Consider the following 17,773-nt stretch of genomic DNA (forward strand, 5'->3'; position numbering starts at 1 on the left):
ACTGGAGCTAACAAGGGATGTGAAGGATAACAAGAAAGGTTTCTACAGGTATGCTAGCAATAAGAAGGTGTGGGGCCCTTATTGGATGAGGGAGGTAACCTAGTGACAGATGATGTGGGAAAAGCTGAAGTACTCAATGCTTTCCTTGCCTCCGTCTTCATGGACAAGGTCAGCTCCCAGACAAATGCACTAGGCAACACGTACGGGAAGGAGATGGACAGCCCTTGGTGGGGAAAGAACAAGTTAGGAACTATATTAGAAAAGCTAAACATATACAAATCCCGGATTTAATGCATCTGAGGGTATTGAGGGAATTAGCAAATGTCACTGCAGAGCCTTTGGCCATTATCTTTGAAAACTCGTGGAGATTGGGAGAGATCCCGGATAATTGGAAAAAGGCAAGTGTAGTGCCCATCTTTAAAAAAGGGAAGAAGGACAATTCATGGAACTACCCACAGTCAGCCTTACCTCAGTCCCTAGAAAAATCATGGAGGGGATCCTCAAGGAATCCATTATGAAGCACTTGGAAGAGGGAAAAGTAATCAGGAATAGTCAACATGAATTCACAAAGGGCAAGTCGTGCCTGACCAATCTGATTAGCTTCTGTGATGAGGTAATTGACTCTGTGGATATGGGAAAGTCAGTGGATGTGATATACCTTGACTTTAGCAAAGCTTTTGATACGGCCTCCCACAATATTCTTGCCATCAAGTTAACTGAATATGGATTGGATAAATGGACTGTAAGATAGATAGAAAGCTGGCTAGACTGTCAGGCCCAATGGGTAGTGATCAATGGCTTAATGTCAGGTTGGTGGTTGGCTTCTAGTGGAGTGCCCCAAGGATCTGTTCTAGGACCAGTTTTGTTCAACATCTTTATTAATGACCTGGATGAGGGGATGGATTGCACCCTCAGCAAGTTTGCAGATGACACTAAGCTAGGGGAAGAGGTAGATACACTGGAGGGCAGAGATAGGGTCCAGAGTGACCTGGACAGATTAGAGGATTGGGCCAAAAGAAATCTGACGAGGTTCAACAAGGACAAGTGTAGAGTCCTGCACTTAGGACAGAAGAATCCTAAGCATTGTTACAGGCTGGAAACCGAATGACTAAGCAGCAGTTCTGCAGAAAAGGACCTGGGGATTACAGTAGATGAGAAGCTGGATGAATCAACAGTGTGCCCTTGTAGCTAAGAGAGCTAATGGCATATTAGGGTGCATTAGGAGGAGCATTGCCAGCTGATCCAGAGAAGTGATTATTCCCCTTTATTTGGCTTTGGTGAGGCCACATCTGGAGTATTGTGTCCAGTTCTGGGCCCCCCACTATAGAAAGGATGTGTACACATTGGAGAGCGTCCAGCAGAGGGCAACCAAAATGAGTAGGGGGCTGGAGCACATGACCTATGAGGAGAGACTGAGGGATTTGGGTTTGTTTAGTCTGCAGAAGAGAAGAGTGAAGGGGGATTTGATAGCAGCCTTCAACTTCCTGAAGGGAGGTTCCAAAGAGGACGGAGAAAGGCTGTTCTCAGTAGTGATGGATGGCAGAACAAGGAGCAATGGTCTCAGGTTACAGTGAGAGAGGTTTAGGTTGGATATTAGGAAAAACTATTTCACTAAGAGGGTAGTGAAGCACTGGAACGGGTTACCTAGAGAGGTGGTGGAATCTCCATCCCTAGAGGTTTTTAAGTCTCGGCTTGACAAAGCTCTGGCTGGGTTGATTTAGTTGAGATTGGTCCTGCCTTGGGCAGGGGGCTGGACTTCATTACTTCCTGAGGTCTCTTCCAGCTCTATGATTCTATGTGTTAGGGAGACTGATCCTGCTATAGTTGGCTCCCTAACTCTTACTCTTCTCACACCGTGTTGTTGCAATCTGGTCAAAAGTGAAAGTTTTGTTGCCAGTTTTGGAGTTCTGACTAATATTGGTTTAAGGAGGGTTTAAGCAGGATGATACCAACCTGGCCATAATTGTGGTAATCTTTCAAGTTACTTAACTTACTTGTTCACAACTGTGTTCAACTCACAAGTATACCAGCCATAGATGATAACCAACACATTTCTGTACTGTAAATTCATTCTCTTTTGATCTAGTTTCAATTGCTATTCTCACAATACATAAACACAACATCCTTCCAGCATCACACTATTTGTACTAGTAACATGTCTCTTACAAGAGAATATTTGCTTACCTGATGCTTTATCTCCACAAACAACACAATACTCTACTACTTGTGGTCGCTGGACATCAGTTTTACCCAATAAACGTTCTACTGAAGCAGAGTCTGTCACGATCTAAAAAAAAAAAAGCCAGAACAGTTACGGTGTTGCTTGTATATATCACATTAAATCAAGCACTAAAAACATTTCGTATTCAGATCAACTGATTTACTTATCATCGCTAACTCTTGTAGGTTAGTGCTTCCAGTTAAATACTCCTAGGATCTGTAGTTTATTTTGGTAGAATGTTTCCACTGTTTTTGTGCTGAATATAACGTAATTCATTTTGTTTCTTTTTTGGGTCTGCCTGTATTTTAAATGCCAAAATCATACCATTAAACACAGACACTAAACAAAAAATATGATTCAAAGCAGAAGGTTTTCAACTTTGAGGAATTTTTAACATGAAATGTCATTTACAATAAACTGTGCCTTTAAAAATGTATTTAAAAGAATTGTTATTTAGATATTTATGCACAGATGGCAATTTTCTCTCTTGTAAATCACTTTTACTTTTATTGTTAAATAACAGTTCTATCATAGGTTTCAGAGAGCTAGCCATATAAGTCTGTTTCAGCAAAAACAACAAGAAGTCCAGTAGCTCTTTAAAGATTAACATATTCTATCATATTGATAGCAACAGAGAATACATATTTATTTTAAAGAGGTGGATGTGAGTGTGTGGGAAAATGCTCCTACGTTAATAGAACAAGATTGATCTATGATTATTAATGTGCACTAAGGTAGCTCCCAGGAATCATGGGCCCCACTGAAATATATAGTGAAGACAGTCCCTGCCACAAAGAGCTTACATTCCAAGGCCTTGAGTTTGCATGGACTTAAATAACTTTGTCTATTGACTACAATAGAACTATTCACAGGCACCAAATTATGCATCTGCTTAAATCTTTGTAGGATAGGGACCTCATGCAACAAGGGGTGCTGATCACAGTGCAGGGGTAGGCAAAAGGGCCTCCATGGGTCAGATCCGGCTCACCAAGAGGGTGGATCAGGCCCGCGGAGGCCCTGCTGCTTCCTCGCCCCCAGAATTAGGGCCTTGGGGCGGGGGAGCATGCGAAGCCTTCTACACTCTGCCCCCGCCCTGCAAGCAGTGCGTAGCACTTCAAAGTGCTGCATGCTCCTGGCAAGGCAGGAAGGGGCTTTGCGCACTCCCCTTGTCCGCAGGCCCTAATTAGCCTGGGGGCGAGGGAGTGCGTGAACCCTCCTCACGCCCTGCTAGAAGCACGTGGTGCTTTGAAGCACCATGTACTGCTAACAGGGCAGGGGGTGGGGAGGGAGGAGGAGAGTGGAGGAGGCTTCGTGTGCTTGCCTGCCTCCAGGCCCTAATTGGTCTAGGGCCTTGAGTTTGCATTGGTCTAGGGGCAGGGGAGTGAGGGAACTCTCCTCCCATGCCAGGGGCATGGGCAACCTTGGAGATCGTGAGGTGGTGGCAAAGGTACTCCCTCACCCCCAGACCAATCATTGTCTCGGGCTGTGGAACCCAGAAATACCCTGGCCCTGCCCCTTCCGCTCGATGCCCCGCCACTTCCTGTGCAGCCCAGGGCCACTTCAAAAATTTCCGAAGTGGCCCCTGGCAAAAAAATATTGCCCACAACCTGTCATAGTGGAAAGGGTCAAGGGAGAGGAGGAAGACACAGATAACAGTAAAAGGACAAAAAGTTGTATAGATGAAGTGTTATAATTTTCTAATTTATTGATCTCTAACAGCCCACTTGCTTAGCCATTGCCACTAGGCAGTTCACTGTGGCATACTAAGTAGTAAACTGGAAAGTTAGCAATGCAAATGAACAAAATGATTATATAATTTTTTTTAAAATGTGTACATAGGAAGTTCAAAACTTTCATTTAGGGCTACTACACAATTAAATCTATTTAAATCAATAATCAAAGATGTATTGCCTGTTTTAAGTATTGTATTTACCTGAATTCTACCTGGCACAATGTTGTCGGTGGTGGTAAAGATAAGTTGTTTGGCATTAGATGTTTCAGGTGCTGCCAATATCACCTTCCCTGTTCCAGTTCCATCAGGACTGGCCAAGATAAATTGCTGCTTTGGAGACACTGATGAATCCACTGCTGTCACTATTTGAATTTTCTGTCCTGTTTGCTGATCTGTCACAATCTGAAACAAATGTTGAAGGATTTTATAAGGCATAATATAAAATGTAATATTCTAAAATCTTTGGTTCTTTCTCAGAATTATATCTTATTATCTGATAATGGCCCTTCACTACCTTGTAACTCACAGTCATTTATACTTGTGCAAAGTAGGTGTAAATGATAACCCAAAGTGCAAGGCTGTGGTATCAGGTTTTTATATATACACATAGTGTTTCGCAGAGAAGGGTGCTTTTGGAATGGGCATACTGGTGATATGAAAGGTGAGAAGGTAGCCGGATTATGGTAAATCACATTAAACAGGTCAAGAAAGAGTCTCTCTAATGTGTGATGCAAATAATATAAAATGACTACCAATGAAGTATAATGGCTACGGTTCTCATGGTCACCTAAATGAAAAATATCTAACATATTATACATGGCTATGCATGACCAAGCACATATCCAGTAAACACACACAAATCTAATCTGATATAATCACAAAGTTTCCTCACTTAAATAATTAAAAGTGAAAGTAAAAATACCCTGGAAAACTCTATGAGGTCAAATTCACCCATTCTGAAAAAGTGAAAGATATTAATAAACTGTGAAACCAGCCTCTGCTGATTAGTGCTAGAAACAGAGAGGCAAGATGGGTGAGGTAATATTTTTTTATTGGACCAACTTTTTGCTGATGAGAGAGATTAGTTTATGAACAGAAAGAGCTTTTCTTTGGGTTGGAGGAAGTACTCCAAGGCATGTCTACACTAGTGAGAAGAGCGACCCTCGAGAGGTCGATCTTCTAGTGTTTGTTTTAGCAGATCTAATGTAGACCCCTAAATTGAATGCTGAGGGCAGCCCCTGCTGACATCTGGTACTCCTCGTTCTGCAAGGAGTAAGGCAAGCCAATGGGAATGTGTGCTTCCATCGCCTCCCGCTGTGTGGATACTGCCATAGCTCAGCTTAAAGGTAAGCCAACCCCAGCTACACATTTTGTGTAGCTGGAGTTGTGTACTTTAAACTGACCTGCCTGGTCTAATATAGATCAGGCCCAATTGTCACAGCAAAAGGCAAGATGGAACAGATTGTTTAGCTCAAGCAGTTAGCAAATTAAGGAACCATGTGGTAGAGAGGTCTGTTAACACCTCAGCAGTCATAGGACAAAAAGAAGAGGTCAGTGAGCTATAAATTGTTGTAATAGGCTATAAATCCAGAGTTTCTGTTCAGTCCATCATTTTTAGTGTCTAGAAGAGTTAAGCTCCCAAGCTTGTCTTTTGGTGTTGTGCACACAATACTAGAGACAGGTAATTCCCATGACTGCAGCTTAGGTTTCTTTTATTTGATTACAAATAAATTTATATTTTCAAAACTATTTTTGGTTTGTCGTTAACTTAAAGTTAGGATGCGGATGCTAATCTGACCACTATTCATATCAAATAAACACATCATCATCATCATCATTTTGTAAAAAAAATCTAAGCATTAAAAAATATGGAACAGCCAATTATGATAATTAAGGAGCTTAACAGACAAAGGGTCTCTGGGCTACTTTTCTCCTCCACAGAGCTCTCACTGGCTATTACAATGGTTTATATTGAAAATCTTAGCTGACAGCATAATTGCTAACACTGACAGCATGAAGCCACACTGAAATCTTATCGATGGGGCTAAGATTGATATGTTCATGATACTTCCTGTAAATTTTCTACAAAGATGGGAATTGTTTTTTTTCCATTGCAGTACTTTCCTTCAGCATGGACTGATAGTTCCTTTAGAAGCAGTAGAGATACAAGGAACAAGATTAATTGTTATGCCCAAGTGGGCCAAAACTAGAGTTACGTTGAATGGATCTACACTATAAACTTCAGAATGTCTTTCTATTTTTTACTCATACATGCTGAGGAAATATAAATGTTATAATGAAGAGGCAAGATATATGTTAATATTGTGGCTCTGCTAGATAAAAAAGGTTTTGTGCTATTGTTAATTATTCAGAAATATGTCTCCAAAGAGAATCATCCCATAGTGATAGACTTTAGAGAGTAAGACAGTGAAGAGGCATAAACTCAGGTGAAACACACACAGACACACACAAAGCTGTCAGTGCTGGTATACTAATGACAATCATAGATGCACAAAAATGTAGGGCTGGAACGGAGTTTGAAAAATCCTCAAGTACTACTCCCTGCTCTGGAGCAGGACCAAGTAAACTGAGACCATCCTGACCTAGTCTAGGTGTTTGCCGAGTCTATTCTGAAAAACTTCCAAAAATTCCACAACCTCTCCTGGAAACGTATTCCAGACCTTAACTACCTTTATACTTGGGAAAGTTTTTCCTAATATCTAAACTTAATTTCCATTGCTACAAATAAAATCCATTTTTTCTTGTTTTACCATCAGTGGACATGGAGAACAAATAATCACAATACTTTTTATAAGAGCCTTTAATACATTTGAAGTCTGTTATCAGGTCCCCCCATTGCCTTCTTTTCTCAAGACTAAATAATCACCATTTTTAAATGTTACAAACAGGTGAGGTTTTCTAAACTTTTTATCAGTTTTGTTGCTCTCCTCTAGATTGTCTCAAATTTGTCCATGTCTTCCCTAAAATGTGGCACTTATAATTGGACACGGTACTATAGCTGAGCCCTTATCCGTGCTGAGGAATGGAATAATTATCTTCACTGTTTTACATATAACACTTGTTTTCAGAATATAAGCCTTTTTCTTAAGTGCATCACATTATTGTCTTATATTCAATTTCGGAACCACTATAACTTTTAGCTCCTTTTCATCAGTATTACTTCCTGTCTTGTTATTCCTCATTTTGTAGTTGTGCATTTGAGTTTTCCTTCCCAACTGAAGTAATTTGCACGGTCTTTATTGAATTTCATCTTGCTGAATGCATACCAATTCTCCAATCTGTAAAGGTCATTTTATCTGCTGCATTAAAAATAAGAGCTTGCTATATTTTCGAGACAAAGAAATAAAAAAGGGTAACAGCTGCATCATGTTTGCTTTTATAATAAGGAAACCACTGACTAAGTTATTTAAACTAAAGGATTTTACCTGAATGCGCTGTGGTGAAGCTACAGAAGAGTCTGTAGAGATAATTTGGATGCGTTGAGAGGGGCTGGTCATCACTGGAGATTCAGATAATGATGTCTGAACAGTCTGCACCTGTAAACAACAAAATAGAAATTTCACTTCAGGTATTGTTATAACATAGTGGACATTTTTTATCTTAAACACTATAGAATTCCATCATGTATTATAGACTTCTCAGAAAAGATTTCAGTAGGTAAACACATTACAACAAAATAATCACTGTATAAATAGACTTGGCAGAATTCAAAGTTTATTGTTCATTTTTATGATTTTTGAGGGATAATATTAATCCTTATTTTAATATAGTTTTCTATTTTTATCTTCTTCAATCTTTACAATTCTGCAAAATTATGGATATTAAGCATTTTTTTTCAATTTATATCTATTTAAATTTTCCACAGTTACAAAAATTATGGGCAGGTTAGACAATTATTTAATGACAACAGACGTTAATAGTCAGAAATTTAAAGCTTTATAACCACTAAAACACAAATTGTCCTCATCATATGTCAAAACATACAATGTAAAATACCCTTAAAACAAACTATTAAATTGTCAAGCATAATATTTCCTATTTTGTCAGGAAGTTTCTATTTATATCAATTGAAATATTTGGTGTGTATGTGAATGGGGGTGAAAACAATGTTTACTCACAGCTACCAGTAAAAATCCAATCATTTGAAGCCTAGGTATAGTATTACTTTGATCATCCTATCAGAAGAGGCATACAATTTATAGTGTGATCACTATTACTGATGTGAAAAAATATAACTTTTTTCAATTTCCAATTATTTACTTGATAAATCTTTTTTCATTTCATGTTAAAATAAAGCTTTTAGACATATAAGTAATAATATTTTGTACTAAGATATCTTCTTTCATCTGAGGATCTTAAAATATTTTAGTCAAATGAAATCCAAAATGTTTAGATTTGTGTGCCTGACTTTCCCATTGATTTCAATGGAAATGAATGAATGCTGAGCATCTAATAAAGACTTTTAGTTTGGTGTCTGACTATGCATTTAATGCTTAATTTTAGGCAATCAAGTTTGAAAGTATCAACTATGATCCTACAAAAGCCCTTCAGATACAGGCAAGTATGGTTACTCTTATTTTACAGTTGTGTATCTTAGGTGACATTCCACTCCAGCGTAGACCAGGTCTCAAAGAGGGTTTCACAGATAGAACTGAGTGTAAAATTGGGGCTTGCAATTGGAATTCAGTTAACAAATCTGTTGGTGTGCAAAAACAAACAGATACCATCTCTCTTACAATAACTTTCTGTATTGGCCCTGCAGAACTAACAGGTATAAAATGTAGCATATCTTTATTTCTGTCATTTTAGTAAGCAGACCCGATCCTGGATACATGCAAAAAGCAAATCAATTTCCTAACAAGTGCTATTTTTACAGTTAATTTTCAGAGCAGAAATTGATTGTAAATAGTTGTTTGGGTTGAAGGATTCCTGATGGATGCTTAGTAAATTCAGCTGTCTCCATCCCTGGAAGATCCTGGATAAATTGGAATCAGACGCTGAATTCTGTGACCTTTACAAGGTTATACAGGAGTTAAGGTGTTAGTTACAGAATGTCCCATGGAAAATTTTTTGAGTGTGAAGGCTTTATCTGAAGTAAGAGTGAATGAAAAATGTTGGTTTGACAATCTTGAAAACTATTAATCCACAGAATTGATACAACACAGGCAATATACATTTGCACATGTACAACTTAGTTAGTTGTGATTAAACTCCAACTACAGGAAACTTCAATCTCCATGTCCTATTCAGTCTTCACCTTTGTTGATGCAACTACCAACAAGAGAAATCAATTAGTACTGATTTTGATCATTGGTTATTTTAGGTACCATTTTCTCACTAGAAAACAGACTAAAGCCTCCAAATGGATTTCACAAGGTTCACTGAGGCTATGTCTAGACTAAAAAAGCATATTTTGAAAGAGAGCATTTAGACTACAAGCAGATTTTTTCGAAAAAGAGAACCGCTTTTTTGAAAGAGAGTCTAGATGCTCTCTTTTGAAAAAGCACAGTTTGCATTCAATAGTGTCTTTTTTTCCAAAGAGAACTTTCGAAAAAAGGTGTTATTCCTCATAAAATTAGGTTTACCGCAACCAAAAAAACTGCTACGTTCTTTCAATTTACTTTTGAAAGACCTCGGCTGCAGTCTAGACGCAGGTGAAGCTTTTTCGAAAAAAGGTTACTTTTTTTGAAAAAAACCCTGCAGTCTAGACATACCCTAAGAGAAATGATCAGTCACAATCTACTATATATGAGAGAGTTTGTCTGTATCTCTGTGTTTGTTCAAGACCTCATCCTAAGTGGTGAAAGCTAAGAGCACAAAATTTGGTATGCAGCTTCCTCTTATCATAACTTAAAAGCAAGGCAAGGATTTAGTTGTGCCAAGTGAATGGGATGTGCCTGGAATGGGATTGCTTCTCATAAAACCATACAGAAACGAGACAGAATCACCAGGCAGGTGAAAGGGTGTGGTTGGGGGTGTGCCCTACAACATACCAGTACTGCCACACCCCTGAGCTTCCTCAGGTGCCCTTTAGTGATGGGGGGGAGGCTGAACACTCTCCCCCCCCCAATTTGTACAGGAACATTGCTGGCTGTTCCCCTTCATCAGGGAATGAGAGGAAAGTACAAAATTTGCTTCATTCCTCATTCTGCCTGGGTGGTGCGGGGGAAGACAAATCTGAACCTGCCCCAGTTGGGGAACATGCAACCTTCCCCCAGCTGTGCCTACTTGAGCTAGAGTGGTCATGGAGAGATGCTTCTCATCTGGCCCTGAGCTGCTACCCTCTCTTGCTAGGGCAGCCTGTATACTGAACCCCTCATCACCAGCCCCATCCCAGAACAATGATTTAAATGAACCATGTACATTTTCATTTTATTTTCCAATAACAATAATGTTAAGGACCTGAACAATGCCAGGTAAATCTTCTAGGGCAATTTATAAATTAAAGGTATTGTATGCCATTAATAGTCCCCAGAGCCATCCAACACTCTGTTTTTGTTAAGCTCAGCTTCAGTTTGAAGGCCCACCAAAGCCTTCTAAAAACCATCGTACTTAGTCTTACTTGGCTCATTCCTATCTAAATATGAGCAAGACCTAGTACAGTGGTCACCAACCAGTAGCTCGGGATCTACTGGTAGATCTTGGAGCCTCTGACAGGGGATCCTGACTGGTTTGACCAAGAGGCTATCAAGTGCTGGCACTCCAGCTGCCCCTCCCCCCACAGTTGTGCATTTCCTGCCCTTTGCCTTGGAATTGTCCCCTCAGGAGCCTCCTGCTTTCTGTGCAGGGCAGGTGAGGGAGAAGAGGGGTGCTGATGTCAAGGGATATCTGTATCCTACCTCCAGGACTTGGGATGGAGTTTGCTGGCTGCTTTTGGAAGTGGTGCAGGGCCAGGACAGGAGTGAGCCTGTCTTAGCCCCCTGCACCCAGGAGTCACTTGAGGTAAGCAGTGCCCAGCTGGTGCCCACATCCTGGAACCCTACCCCAGTCATGAACCCTCTCTTGCACCTCTAGCCCCGAGCAGCTCTGCATCCAAATGCCCTCTCAGAGCCTGCACCTAGAACCCCCTCTAATACCCCAACTGCCTGCTCCAAGCTCAGCTCAGAGCCCCTGTCTCACTCCAAATCCCTTAGTGCAAGACCAGAGCCTGCACCCTAACCCACTGCCCCTGACTGGTCAAAGTGAGGGAGGGAGGATGGAGTGAGCAGGGGTGGGGGCCTTGGAGAAGGGGCACGAAGGAGGTGGGGCAAGCGGATTTGGGGTTGAGGTAGATCTTGGATTTCACTTAAATGCAAAAACTGATCTTGTGCGTATAAAGGTTGGAGACCACTGACCTAGTATATGATTCCTCACTATATGAAAGATGCAGTAGAAATATTTTCAAGCCTATCTGTGTCTAAGCCCAAATAAAATTCACAGCCATTGTATATATAATCTCCCTGGAAACCAGGAGGTGTCTTTGTGTGTATATATAAATATTTCAGGACCTTATTCTACAAATCTTCCACACACAAAAATGCCATCTGAAGTCAACAGGAATATTTCCACAGTTTCACACTGGAGTTCTTTCAGAACACTTGGGTGAATGCCATCTGGTAACAGGTGACTCGTTACTTTAAATTTATCAATTTATTCCAAAACCTCCCCTAATGATACCTCAATCTGGGACAGTTCCTCAAATTTCTCACCTAAAAGGAAATCCTCAGGTTTGGGAATCTCCCTAATATTGTCAGCCATAGAGACAAAAGCAAAGAATGTATTTAGTTTCTCTGCAATGACCTTATCATCTTTGAGTGCTCCTTTAGCGTCTCAATTGTTCAAGGGTCCCACTGATTGTTTAACAGACTTCCTGCTTCTGCTGTACTTAAAACATTTTGCTATTACTTTTTGAGTTTTTGGCTAGCTTTTCTTCAAACTCCTTTTTTGGCTTTCCTTATATTTTTACACTTAATTTGCAAAATTTATGCTCTTTTCTATTTTCATCACTGGGATTTAACTTCCACTTTTTAAACAAAGCCTTTTTATTGGTCACTACTTCTTTTACTTGGTTATTAAGCCACGCTAGCACTTTTTTGTTTTTTAAATTTGGGGTATACATTTAAGTTGGTCCTCTATTATGATGTCTTTGAAAAGTTTCCATGCAGTTGTAGGGATTTTACTTTTGTCACTGTACCTTTTACAGTAAACTTCCGATAATCCGGCACCTTTAGGACCCAGGGGTTGCCGGATTATCAGATATGACGGACTATCGGAAGGGGGGCTATGAGGGGTCTGGGGTGGGGGGACCAGACCCCTCATAGCCCCCCCCTTCCGATAGTCTGGCTCTGCCCCAGGCGTCCCTGATTCAGCCGCTGCTGGTCAGTTTCAGCAGTGGCTGAATCGAGGACACCTGGGGCAGAGCAGCTGGAATGCTGCTGGGTTGGTCCCGTAGCGCCGACCCTTGGCGCAGCGAGACCAACCAGGCAGAACCCCAGCTGCTCTTGGGGACGCCTGGGGCAGAGCAGCTGGGGTGCTGCTCGGTTGGTCCCGCAGCGCCACTCCTCGGCGCTACTGGACCAACCCCAGCTGCTCTACCCCAGGTGTCCCTAAGTCAGCCGCTGCTGATACTGATCAGCGGCTGACTCCAGGAAGCCCGAGGCAGAGCTGCTCTGCCCCGGGCTTCCTGGAGTCAGTCGCTCGTCAGTTTCAACAGCAGCTGAATTGGGACACCTGGGACAGAGCAGCTGAGGCGCTGCCAGGTTGGTCCCCACAGCGCAGCACCTGATTCCAGGAAGCCGGGGCAGACCAGCCTAGAGTCAGCCGCTGGTCAGTTTCAGCAGCGGCTGAATCGGGGACAGCTGGGGTGCTGCCGGGTTGGTCCCGCAGCCCCAAGGGGCAGCACTATGGGACCTACCTGGCAGCACTCCAGCTGCTCTGCCCCCAGCTTCCCCGATTCAGCCGCTGGTCAGTTTTAGCAGCGGCTGAATTGGGGAAGCTGGGAGCAGAGCAGCTCCAATGGTCCGGCTGCCCGGAGCACTTCCGGGTTCCTGATGGTGCCGGACCATCAGGAGTGCCGGACCATCAGATGCCAGACCATCGGAGTTTTACTGTAATTTCTGTTTAACTAACCTCCTCATTTTGGTGCAGTTCCCCTTTCTGAAATTAAATGCCAGTGCTGGACTGCTGTGGTGTTTTTCCTGCCAAATTTTATTACATTATGGTCACTATTTCCAAGTGGTCCAGTTGTATTTAACTCTTGGACCAGGTCCTGCACTCTATTTAGGACTAAATCAAGAATTGCCTCTCCTCTTGTGGATTCCAGAACCAAATGCTCCCAGAAGCAGTTATTTAAGATGTCAAGAAACTTTATCTCTGCATCCCATCCTTAGGTGATATGTACCTAGTTAATATGGGGATAGTTGAAATCTCCCACTATTATTGAGATTTTTATTTTGATAGCCTCTCTAATCAACCTTAGCACTTATAGTCACTATGACTATCCTGGTCAGGTGGTTGGTAATATATCCCAACTTCTTTATTCTTATTATTATTAGACCATGGAATTACTATCCACAGAGATTTTATGGAACATTTTGATTCATTTAAGATTTTTACTTCATTTGATTCTACGTTTTCTTTCATGTATGCCACTCCCACTCAGAACAACCTGTTCTGTCCTTCCAACGTATTTTGTACCCTGCTATGACTGTGTCTCATTGATTATCCTCATCTCACCAAGCTTCTGTGATGCCTAATATATCAGTATCCTCCTTTAGTATGAGGCACCTTACAACACAAAAGCACCTGGAGACTACTCTTGCCCTAATGTATGGGGATTTGCACAGGTGTATGTGAAATCATGTCACTAAATGAAAACTAGAGTACAACCCCTCTGTAAGCTCTTTGGGGTAGGGACAGTCTTTGTGTTCTGTATTGCACAGTGCCTAGCACAATGGAATTCTGGCCCATGAGTAGGTTTTCCAAGTACTAGGGTAATACACATCTATAGAACACTTCATATTATATTAGTCTGTTCTCAAACTTTGTAGTATGGTCCAGATCTTCATAGAAATAATGTCTTATAGTCCACCAACCTGCCTATTTAACATGCAGACCATCTCACCTGCTTACCCTCGTCACATATTTTCCCTGTGGGATTTTTTATATGAAAAAGCAACATTCATAAGTATTTATGGGATTTATTTTTAACTATTTTAAATAAAATTCAACAGATGGCAACATAGAAAAAGCTAGCCCCATATGACCATTCTGGTCCACCAGTAACGGCTCTGTAGACCACAGTTTGAGAACCACTGCATAATGTGAATCACAAATATTACTGTCTCATTTTCATTTTTCTTCAAAAACTGAAAATTATTTATGCACTTAAATTTATTAACTTGAAAACCAAAACACTATTTGAGTTTATGTTGAAAAAATGCATGCTGTATCAATAAAGAGTATACAGTATTGCCTATTTTGTCTAATAGCTGTCTGAATGTGTATCTTATACTTTAGGGCTACGTCTACATTGGCCCCTTCTCCGGAAGAGGCATGTTAATTTCAAACTTCAGAATAGAGAAATCTGCGGGGGATTTAAATATCCCCCGCGGGATTTAAATAAACATGGCCGCCGCTTTTTTTCCGGCTTGGGGAAAAGCTGGAAAAAAGCATCTAGACTGGCGCTCCTAGGAATAAGAGATCCTCCGGAAAAGGGCTTTATTTCGGAGGATCGCGCCAGTCTAGACGCTTTTTTCCGGCTTTTCCCCAAGCCGGAAAAAAAGCGGCGGCCATGTTTATTTAAATCCCGCGGGGGATATTTAAATCCCCCGCGGATTTCCCTATTCTGAAGTTTGAAATTAACATGCCTTTTCCGGAGAAGGGGCCAATGTAGATGTAGCCTAGGATTCTTTGTATGTCCTTATTAATGTACACCTTGGTTAGGCTCATCTACATGATACCATATTAAATAATGTCTATTTTATATGCCTCACAGCTGCTGAACATTTCAGGTGTACCTACAAAGAACAAACTTGCGGTGCTACAGAATATACCAGACACCTCTTACCATTCAACTGATTTCACTGAACTGCTAATGGTTGACACAAGGACAACACGTGTATTAGAGAATCAGAAGCACAAAGGATTAGTTCTTCTGAAATAATCAAATTGTAGAGCTGAGAAAGAATCCAGTAGCTTCCTATATTAAAGCTTAGTTTCTCCCCCAACCATTGCCACACACATGCAAAGGATTAGAATGTATAATACTAAAATGCTGTATTAGAACCCTCGCCAGTTAATTTCAACTATGCACGTTTTAAATATTTAATTGAAAAACCCCATAACTCTAAAATATATAACTTTTTTAATGGATTTAAGTAATGTTACTATCGGAAACTGTCCAGCTTTTCTTCATATGCTATTACATAAGAATGTTTTTTCTACCATATTTGGCTATAAGTAGAATTAATTCAGCTTATATGAGAAAAATATTCTCAACAAAAAAGGTCTGTGAATATTTATTTGACACAAATAACAGTTTTGTTTGCTATTAAGTTTATTTTTAACATGTAAGGTCATAACTAGCATTCATTATTCAAATTTATAGTACAAAAGACCTCACTCACTTGTGGAACTTATGCCACATGTTTAAAGAAGCCACAATGGAAGCCGTATAAACAGTTAGCAAAAATCTAATCCACCAACTTTAAATGAGATAGGTATAATCTATTGTGTAAAGAATTAAAATAAGTTAAAAAAACAAGGACTTCTATATTTTGTCATTTGTAAAAAAAAATTATGAACTAATTTGAAGTCTCTCAGTACATGATAAAGTGAAAACAGGCCTTAAGCTGTAAGAAAATTCAACATACTAAATTCTAAATATGCTTAAGCAATAAGTATTTAAAGTATCACTAAATATTTTAACAATTGTTCTGAAATTAATCCATTTACTAAATAAAAGGCTTTTTCAAAAATAGATTTCTCCTTACCAAAATAATTGAAAATACATAGTTCAAGAATAGATAGAAAATCTGTTTCAATAACCTTTGCATTGTTTGCTTCCTGGCGCTCCCTAGTTATATTCTGTACAGACTCTAGTACTTACAGTGTCAAATCCTTCCTGCAGATTTATTTACATTTTTCCTCAGCAAACCTCTCAGGCCAAAACAATCCAATAAGAATACAGAGGTCAATTACAATCTGTTCACAGACTTTTGCATCCAGGTTCCATTAGTGAAGATTCCAATCACTGAAACCAGACAGAATTGTTTAAAAATGCCCTCTCTGTGACCCTGCTCCTCTGAAGGTCAAGTGCACTATCACTCCCTGTAACCAAGGAAGCAGAATCGACGTGTTCCTGCTGTTTTGCCAGCTGCTGAAGCAGTTTGTCTAATAATACAATTAATTTCATCTGGGGAAAGAAGTACCCATGTTACAAAGCTTTTTTCTGTTTTTCTTCCTTAGACCCCAATTATGCTACCTCTCCATAAGATATCAAAAGAGAATTCTATTAAAAAAAAAGAGAGAGTTTACCCAGCTCTCGAATTATTTTCAGATCAGTAAATGGAAAAGGAAAACCACCATGTTTCCCTGTAGAGCATCTTTATCTTTACCGTTCATTAAGCTAATGTATTTAAAGGAACATGGTCCTCTCTAAATTCCTATATACCCCTTGCACATATAGTAATGTAATTAGTCTTATTACACATAATACTTATAATATTTACATACAAGACTCCGAATCTTATACTTACATATAAGACTCCTAATCTGAATATTGAAATGAGCTCACTGTTAAAATGAAGCATTTTTCACAAAAGTAAAGAACTACTGAAGATAAAATGTATGTATTATATAATATTACTTACACGAAAAGATTAAAAGCTATAGACAATATCTATAGAGTAATTTCTCCCAACTCTATACATGCATAATTGCAACACACACCCAAAAGCAATATTTAGTCAACAAACCTATGTCCCAATTCAGAAAGGTATGCACGTAATCCTAATGAAATCAATTGTACTACTTGTCCTTAAAGTTTGACACATATTTAAATACCTAGTTAAACTGGGCCTTAATCTGCCTACCTGGCTAGGGAAGTGTCATTTATGAAGTTTGATTAGCAGATGTCTTTCAACTATACATTACCAGTTTGAATCCAACCCAGCTCCATAGGGATAAAGAATTGTTCTTATTTCACTGAGGAATAACATTAGATAACTTTTCTTTAAAAGATCACAATAATAGTCCCACATTTAGATAAAGCCTCCTTTCCCTCTCAACAACTTCCTTCATAAACTTAATATAGAAAAAAACTTGAAACTTTTTTGAAACTGTGAATTCTTTACATGACTGTATTTGTCTTTTGCATTCCTGGCTGACAGGTGCCTAAAAATACAATAGAAAGGTTATATAGGTTGAACCTCTGTGGTCTGGGACTCTCTGGTCCGGCAACATCGCTGGACCAGAGAGCCCCAGGCACAGAGGTTGCCAGCAGCTGGGAGCTCAGCCAGGCAGGCAGCTAAGAGGGCCAATGTCCTGGGGCCAAGAAGCCCAGCCAGTGACCTGCTGCCAGAGCAGGGCCGGGCAGGAGCCCCATCCAGCCAAGAGTAGAGCTCCAGCGGTTGGGGCCAGGGAAGCGTCTGCGGCCAGGGGCATGGCTGAGGGCGTGGATCTGCTGCCTGCTGGGGGAAGGGAAGCCCTTCCATTGGGGACATGGAGCCCATGCCTGCTGGAAGTGTAGAGCTGCTGACGGATGGGGGCAGGGAGCCCCACCAGCCAACGGAAGGGAGCCCCATGGGCTGCAGGGGTGG

At 40.5% G+C, this 17,773-nt stretch overlaps 1 protein-coding gene across 6 annotated transcripts in view; it reads right to left on the reverse strand.

The window, feature by feature from the left end:
• The window catches only part of NR2C2 (nuclear receptor subfamily 2 group C member 2), a 79,182-nt gene that overhangs the window by 43,972 nt on the left and 17,437 nt on the right, over positions 1-17,773 (reverse strand). For 5 of the 6 annotated variants that reach the window (XM_075938755.1, XM_075938754.1, XM_075938756.1 and 2 more), the window contains 3 exons: positions 7,400-7,510; positions 4,155-4,355; positions 2,185-2,287 (listed from right to left, as the gene is read on the reverse strand). In XM_075938755.1, coding sequence (XP_075794870.1) covers positions 2,185-2,287; positions 4,155-4,355; positions 7,400-7,510 — 415 coding nt within the window. Of the gene's footprint in view, positions 1-2,184; positions 2,288-4,154; positions 4,356-7,399; positions 7,511-16,062; positions 16,704-17,773 lie in introns of those variants that run through there. The other variant, XM_075938757.1, reaches the window with a different exon arrangement.

The sequence above is a fragment of the Pelodiscus sinensis genome, chromosome 11 (assembly GCF_049634645.1).
Source record: "Pelodiscus sinensis isolate JC-2024 chromosome 11, ASM4963464v1, whole genome shotgun sequence".
Classification (NCBI taxonomy): Eukaryota; Metazoa; Chordata; order Testudines; family Trionychidae; genus Pelodiscus; species Pelodiscus sinensis.